Source organism: Geospiza fortis, unplaced genomic scaffold, assembly GCF_000277835.1.
Source record: "Geospiza fortis unplaced genomic scaffold, GeoFor_1.0 scaffold8, whole genome shotgun sequence".
Classification (NCBI taxonomy): domain Eukaryota; kingdom Metazoa; phylum Chordata; class Aves; order Passeriformes; family Thraupidae; genus Geospiza; species Geospiza fortis.
In genome coordinates this window covers 955384-964049 of record NW_005054414.1, presented here as the reverse complement: position 1 = coordinate 964049, position 8666 = coordinate 955384, and the positions used below count along the sequence as shown (strand labels likewise).

General features: G+C 36.7%; 1 protein-coding gene across 1 annotated transcript in view; it reads right to left on the bottom strand.

Annotated features, from left to right (window-relative positions):
- Positions 1-3275: 3275 nt before the first annotated feature.
- The window catches only part of KDM7A (lysine demethylase 7A), a 37317-nt gene continuing 31926 nt past the window's right edge, over positions 3276-8666 (bottom strand). Inside the window, exon 19 of the mRNA XM_031061427.1 lies at positions 3276-8277. Within this exon, the coding sequence (XP_030917287.1) occupies positions 8183-8277 (95 nt within the window). The 3' untranslated portion in view covers positions 3276-8182. The remainder of the gene's footprint in view (positions 8278-8666) is intronic.

The window sequence follows — 8666 nt, the reverse complement described above, 5'->3', positions numbered from 1 at the left end:
CTGAATACAAACAGACATGGAAGCAAAATAGTTCCACTCAAGGAAGAACCTCATCTGAACAAGTTCTGACATTACTTTTAGGACAGCTGGCATGGGAAATACACTTTCAATGTTCTCCTTCAAGAGGTGCAATGCTTTAACACATGGCAACAGCTCTGTTTAGTAACCACATCATGATGGAATTTAAAACTCTTTCTATAAGAGCTGGTTGAGCACAGGAAAATTTCTACTGGGCTGGAATTGTGACAAAGCAATTCAAAGACCTTTTGTAAAAAGTAGAAAACCCTTTGTAATGAGAAATCAACTTAAGAATGAAGCGCAAGATTTAATATCTTCATATTAATACTTGGCTGAAACTGCTGCCAAATTAAGCCAAAATTTCCACAGCCCACCTCCTCTTTGAGGAGACCAGAGTGGCAGTTTCTAGAGTTTTGTTGACTTCTAGTTTAACCAGAACAAAAAGCCAATTTGTCTCTTTGTGACTTACCACCAAGGTGTATGATTCATGGGCAAATGTTTCCTCCAGACAGATTTCACATTCCCCAAGTATGGATGGGAACTTTACTCACACTCATTGCAGCAAAAATTTCTTACAAGGAATAAACTTTGGGGCAAAGCACCACAAACAAGCAGACTCTTTGTATACTGGTTTTTTTTAGTTGACTTAAAAGTTCCAAAGTAGAGTATTTTTTCCAAGACCAAAGCAAATACAGCAGAAGCAGTACAGATAAATAGATCTATTAAGCCAAACACAATTCTTTGCAAAACTGCAGTAGTTATTCTAAAGACTGAATATAATTGCCTTTTGAGAAATCAGATCTTAGTCTAGACAGAGCAAACTGTGCTATTAGCCAGCTGTTAGGTGGAATACTACAAGCTCTGGCACTGACAGATTTTATTCACTGTCTTGATCACCAGCTGTTTTTTCTGCAGGTAAAAATTTCAGTCACTACCATTGTAGAAACCAAGGAGTTCAACAATCCTGGTTGTATCAGGAGTAACAATAACATTCTGGTTTCACAGTTTCAGTCCTCATTAACTTTTGGCTTGAGACAGCTGACATTACTTACCAGCACTAAAAGTGTAATTTCAAGGGCTCCCAGGACAAACACTTCTATATAAAGAAAAAACTAAGTTTCTACAGAAACTAACACTCAGCATGATTGACTTCACCATATTCATGCTATTAGTCATGTTTCCATCATGAATCCAAGGGTCCACCTAAACAAAATGAACCAGAAAAGGTTTGGTTGAACATGTTACCTCATGAGCCACCACCACAAAATCTTCACAGCTTAAGGAGGTCAGGACAAACCCTCTGGAGAGAGCTGAACTTCACTAAATGTACAGAAATGGAAAGCCAGTCTGTAGGCACTTTACCAGTAGGTACTTTACCTCAAACACACCTCAAACAAATACTATTGATTAAAGACCAAAATCAGTACTTTAGTCTTCAGATACCAAGATGGGTATCTTGTTCATTCCCTGACTTTAGAAATTCAATTATTTTGCTGGATTTAGTAGCCTTGAAATCTTTAAAACCCATATGTCCCTCAGGAAAGAACAATCCAGGTAATTATTTCTCCATTCTCTGCAAAGAGAAAAGCAGAAGACCAGAAACTGACTTTTAATGAAAATATGGCTCCAGCTGCTGAAGGCTATCCAGCAGCATTTAAAGCAGCACTTGAGATATTTCACGTTTTCCAGTGTATTATCCTGTCATCCACTAAATAGCTGAGACAGGAAAAAAAATCTCTGACGTGTAGCTGGAAAGAAACAAAAGGACAAATAGTAAAGTTGCTTGTGTAGGTTTTTATATGGGTATGGAACTTGTATTTGTGGCCCACTAAGGAGCTCTCTTAAGTCTATGACTTGAAGACCAAAACATTGGTCTGAGCAGTGAGCTGAGTGTGACAAATCCAGATGAGTATTTGATGGAAATGCATAGGCTGTAGCATTGCTATTCAATCACAGTGATTAAGACTTTTTCAAAATATGCAGTTGCTCTGACATACAAACAGCTCTTGCAGATCTTTGGCAAATCTTGGGCTAACCAAATTTAAAATCAGTTTTAACACATTAATTGAAAATATGTAAAGGCATGTCAAAATACACTGGGAACAGATATCTGGAGTATAAATATTTTATCATCAACCCCTGTACCTGACTCTATTTTTCTCTCCACCCAAATGAAATTTGTTTTTGAAACAGCACAGAAGTTTCTGCTCCCCAAATCTGCAACACTATCATGTTTTAAACTTTAGGCCACTAAACTTCCCAGTTTGTCATGTGTTTTCAGCTGTCCCACCAAGCAGTATGTGGTTTGATGAGGTCAGCATTCTTGTTCTTTTTCTGTAAAGCACCTGGCCCAATTCAGATCTCCTAGTCATTACAGTCACCCAGAAATTCTCTGTAAACCAGAAGCCAGGCTAAGGAGCAAACCTGAGCAGCTGAGCAGGATGCTGATCTCAAACCCTTCTGCCATCTCATTCTTCCAGTGCCACTGGTGCATCATTTATCTCAGGCTGACTGACCCTCAGCAGGGCACTGCAGCAGCTCAGTGGGGCACAGGAAAAGGCTGCACACCAAGCTGCAGGCTGGGGCAGCCACGCTTGCACCAGCCCAGGAAAGCACCCACATGCAAACACTGCACTGCCACAGGAGCCAAAATGGGCAGCTGCAAACCAGATGATGATGTCTGCAGGGAAAAAGCAGCAGGGAAGTCCTCCAGGTCAAAAGCAAGTACGGTTAAGCATATGTAAGTGTGAAAGAGAAAGCTCTTCCAGAAACTGCACACACTTCAAGGAAAAAGAAAAAACCAAACCAACCAACAAATCAAGAGCTGAGTCAGCCATCAGTAGCATGAGACAAACTTGAACAAAAAATCAAGAGCAAGAATACAAAAATACCATTTGACACCCTTTTTACAAATCTAGATCTGATAATATGATGAATCACAAACACTTCCACCTCCTTTTTATATTAGGATTCAAAAAGAATATACACATCTTCACAAAATGCATTTAGTTGCCATATAATATAATATACTTGGATTGAAATGAAATTTGCACTTTGAAAAAATTTTTTTAAAAATGGTATGAGAATATTCCCTCACATTTCTCCATCAAATTTCTTCTTTAAAATGTAACAAGCAAAGGGCACAAAGACTGGACCTAGAAAAGCATTTTTTCTCCTGATGATACTCTGTACATTTTACTGTATTTACACTGAAGTAAATGAGCAGAAGTCTGAAGAAATTAAACACTTTCCAGTGCTAAAATCAAAACATAAGCATACAATTTTTTAATTTCAGTATTTTAAAGTACAGAAAGTGGAAACTATGAATATCAAATACAAATTTAAACAAAGCCACTTGTCCTCCCCTAGAATAATCAATGTGAACTACTTATAGAAACTTACAAATTTAAAGTAAAATCAAAACAAAATAAATACTGTACATACACTTTCCCTGCCTGCAGGCAAAAGAGGATGGGAAATACTGTTATGAATTGAAAAAAATGCTCTTAAAGCTGCAGCATCCCATTTCCCAGCCAAATACTTAACACAGTAGTGCGTTTCTGTAAAAAGGAAGACACACATACACCGACCCCTACTGAGCAGACAAGCTAACATTTTCAGAAACATTAAGAAGGAAAGATAGAAATTAGACTATGAGAGTAGAAAAAGGAGGAAAAGACAAATGGGCCAGCAAAACATTACTACAAAACTAGTAAATATAGCCAAGAACTAGCCCCGTTTTTTGTTTGGTTTTTTTTTCAAATTCCATGTTTGTTTTTTTTTAAAAAAGCGTCACCAAAGCATTGGCAGCAATAGACATTTCCCAGCAGAAGTGACAATACATATCAATATAATCTCTTAAAGTGATCCCTTTCATTCCCTTCCCACAGCATGAAACTCTTATGGCTTAATTTATATTAAAAGTAGAAAAAGTCCTTTTTTTCCAAACAGAAATGCAGCCTATGAAGAACATGCATCTCCTTATCAGTGCTACTTTCATTTCCCATCCACTGCATGACTTATCATTCATACTCTCCCACAAAGAGGGATACCAGGGTGGTTTTTTGTTGGGTTTATTTTTTGGAAAAATGGATGTTGCAGCTTTTCATCTTGTTTAACAATAAATAGTAAGGCCCTTGGTTCCATTTGTATTTCTTCTGTCAAAGAGTAGTGCTGGGCTCACTCAGCCCCAGAACTACAAACAGCTTTTAATGGTCTGGAAGTATTCTGTGACTGACACTCTGGAAAGACACAAGGCTTGGGGGTCGTGGTGGGAGTGTGAAGGGACAGGTGGGCACGTGGAGCCTGAAGAGGGCACAAGCCACTGGGTCATTCTAGTTCTGCTTAGGCTCCACAGCTACCAAAAAAGGGATAGGTAAGATTCCCACCAGCTCTGGCTTTGAAATCCTGCACAAATTTTCAACACTTGCAACTTTATGGTCTCGTGAGTGAAGGTAGCTTATGCCTTAAGCAAAGCCAAAGTGTCTAAAATGTGGTTGTGACACTGTGCTCTCCTACATCTCTACCAAAGGTAACACAAGCACTTCAACCACCAAAAATTAAAAAAAAAAATCAATGTGATTTGTGCTGTGAGTGATCAGAAAACAATTTTAACTCTCAACATCTAACCCTTCCAAAATTCTCTTTAAGAATGAATTCATGTAGAGTATTATAGGTTGCATAGGTAATCTACCCCAGAGGTCAACAAAGGCTACCCTGTAGCCAGGGTTTATTAGCAAGTATAATAGGAAAAGAAAAGGGAAGGTTGCTGGAAGAATCTTTGATATAGTTTCTAGGTGGTCTTTCCATTTTCATATTTGTTTCTTTTTCTGCAATTGTAGGAACGTGAGAACTTAAGAGAGTGGGAAAACCCCTACAATATTTCATTTCCTATTGTTCTGCCTACAAAAAAAAATTGAAAAACTGAGTTTTATGCCAAATGCAAGTTCTCTGACTTTTCAAAAAATATTACCCTTGAAAAAAGTTACCATAGCAGGTGTCATTTGCTGTTTGTCCAGCCAGTGTTCCCTACTCCCTCCCTCTTCCACCCCAAGTGAGACAGCAAGGAAAAAAATTGGGCTTTTTCTCTCCACTACAACAACACAAGGTTCAGTCCATCTACAGAAAGACTGGTGCAGAAGTGATTTCAGCTAGCATACAATAAATATATCTACATACAAGTACACAAAACAAGTGAGGTCACCACATCCTCTTCATGAGCTACCAGGAGATTTCTTTTTTCTTGTTTGTTGTTTTTGCTTTTTTTTTTTAATACTGCTCAACATGGCAATTTCTTTTGAATTACTTGTTCTGAGTTGGAACATCAGATTTAACTTCTGCTGGAAGCATGGATATTTGAAGAAAATGGGAATGAACCTCTGCCTGTTGACAGCCTGTGAGGAGACTATGACATAAATTCATGACAGTGGAGAGCCACTCAGAAAAAAAAAAGGTAGAAAATTAGAGCAATAGAAAGGATAAAACCAAGAAGAAATAATATATATGGGTCCAGCCATATCTATATTTCAACTGTAAGACACAGATAAATAGCATGGATGGTCAGAAAAGAGACTCTGTATAAACCAATCACATGTACAAGAAAGCATACTCTGTATTTGAAAATTCCTTACTCCAGATTCTATTCTGGCACATTTTTACTTCAGACAAAAATCTGTCTTTAAGGAGAGAGCATTCATTCTTTATTCTGCTCTGAATCTGATTGCTGCCCTAAACTGGAATTTTCTATCATTAGAAATTGCACAGCCTGCAGGAAGGAAACAGTTTGGTTCAATATGCTAAAGCTGAAACAGTTTCCAAAGCCTGGCAGGCATTAAACCATTTGCTCAAGTTTAAATGAAGAGAAAATTTATATGGGTATATCATTTTAACTAATATTGACAACATAGTTTATTTCTTTTACTTACTTTGGTGAGAACATATTAGAAGATAGTTAAAATATTCTCTTTTAACTATTTCCACCTAGAAAACATAGCACCTGAGAACAGCAAGTCCTTATATTCATTTTCAGCACCTGTAGAATACTTCTTAGCTTATCTTCTGCTTTTTAGAAATCCTTGACTACCCTCCATTCCCAATATTCTAAAGGTTGATAACTTGTGTGAAATTAAAAAAATTAAAAGACTAAAAACTTGGGTTTTGTGAAACATTAATTAGCAAACAAAATATAATTTAAAAATTCAACCATAAAAGTCACAGAAGAAGTTAAGTCACCATAATATCAAAGCAGGGCTGCAAAAAACACTCCTAAACTATAATTTCCAAGCTCCAGACAAAGTAAAGCTATGAAAGCAACCTGACTTTTTTTGCAGTGGCACTATATTTTGATGTTTCTCCATTTAGAAACAGGATAACATAGTGCTAACTGGTTCTGACCCTGCAGCAATAAAGAACACCTGACATCAGAACTATTTCCACAAATTTCTAAACTCAGTCATAGTCTAGCCTAAATAAAAATAACTCTGCACAAATATTCTGGAAAATAAAACTGACTTTGTTTTTAAATCACAAGAGAAAATTATTCCAGTATAGGATATGGAGGAAGGAAAAATTGGTGAGGAAAATTAAAATAAATTTGATGACTTGGACAGCTATGCAGGAGTATTTTTACTCTTACCAATCAAAAAACAAAAACCATAAACCCCAACCAACAATATTGTTGTCATTAGCATATTGACATTTACATTTTGGCTGGACCCTGCAAAATGCCCTTTTTCCAGAATCAAGTAAAAGTATTCCCCTTTCTGCCTTCATCCCCGTCCCTCAAAAGTTAAATATTTAATTTTATATTACAGAAAAATACGAATTTTAAATCAAAATTATTTACAATAAGTCAGAATTGGCATTTGCTATCAGCTCTGTATGAAGCCTGACACAAATGGTCATTCTGATACCAGTAAGCTACTTAAATGTTTATATATATGGACCAGTTAAGACTTTTCATTTGCTGTCTTGCCCAGCTTTGAAAGCAACACACATTCTCCTGCTTTCATGACTCCTCAGTAAAATGTGTTTAACGTACAATAACAACACTTTAATGCTTCTTCCATGCTACATTAAGTAAAATGCCAAATCTTTTAACTGCAATGTGTATCTTATGAGTTATTTGAGAGCAACTATTCTGAAGAAACATTTATCTTAACTGACGACCCCGTTCCTCCAAAAGATGTATTGGGTCTTCCTCCTTTGTACCAACTCTTAAATAACTAGTACAAATACAATTTCAGGGAGTCTTTTTACACACGAAAATCATCACAGACAGATCATCAGGAGGAAAATATGAACTCAGATTTGGAGGAAAGAGGTGCATTTTAGAACAAGATAGCTACTGGACTAACATAAGAAAATTCTTCTGTCTTTAGGAGTCTCTTCTAGTCCATTAAATAAATAAATCTGATATTAAAAAGGACAGGTCAAAAAATAATCAAGCTGGCAGAGAATATGCAACTTGCAAGTCAACAGAAGCCCAGGCAATAGCTTACAAAAAGCAGGAAAAAAAAATAAGATTCCTTATGCCTTAATTTAAAAAATAATTAATAATGCATCTCACCCCTATTTAAGACTATAACCTGAATATCAAATTTAGGAGTCCAGACTAATCACAATTAATGTGGCTCTCCACTGCACCAAACACACATTATCAAAACAATTTAAAACTTTCACATTATTAAATCTAAATTAATAACCCCCCACAGAAAAAGTCTTCCCAATAAATAGTTTCTTAAATGAATTTTAAAGTTGTGAAAAATCTATCAGAAATAAATTATTGATAAACCACCTTCATCATCTTCCCCTCATTAATTTAGGTCAGAAACTACCAGCAACAAATGATATTCAAGCCCTGATGAGAGACTATTTCTCACAGTCCGTGTCTCTCTGAAGATTTCCCCGTTCCCGTATGGTTATTGCTGAGCAGGTGTGGCACAGTGAAAATGCAGCATTGGGTTGGTTTTTTTTTTTTGCGTGGGTTTTTTTGTTTTTCCTTTTTTTTTTTTCTTTTTTTCTTTCTTTCTTTTGTTCATCAGGCAGTGTTTTTCTATGGTACATGCAAGTCTGCTTCAAGCAGAGGAATAACAGCAGCTCCAGGCTCTGTTGCCCTCAATACTGGTCTGTAGGAAAGACAGCAGTAGTACAGGTAGCAGCTACATTAAACAAAGAAGCGTGCATGGCCATTCCGGTTCAGCTTCAGGATCTTCCCAAGGCGCTGTTTAGCAGTTGCCATTCCTTTCTTTGGACGTTTGCCTGAAAAACCCAAACAAGGACTCCAGTCAGGAATTTCAGGATGAATTTTAATCGTTGTACAACAATGGTGAAACCCAGCTTTCAAGGTGAAGCAAGCAAAATTTTCACCGGAATCAGTTTGAAAAACAAACAGGGAATCAGAATAGTTCAAAAGAACACCCCCAGGAACTATTTATCATAAATAAAATGAGTGTATTATTGCTATCAGCTCTGTATGAAGCCTGACACAAATTGTCATTCTGATACCAGTAAGCTACTTAAATGCTTATATATATAGACCAGTTAAGACTTTTAATATTTACAGATTTACAAAAATATTTACAAATATTTCCAGTCTAAGAAGCGCAGTGGGTGTAGTAGGGGAGAACTTCAACCGAGCATCCTGAATT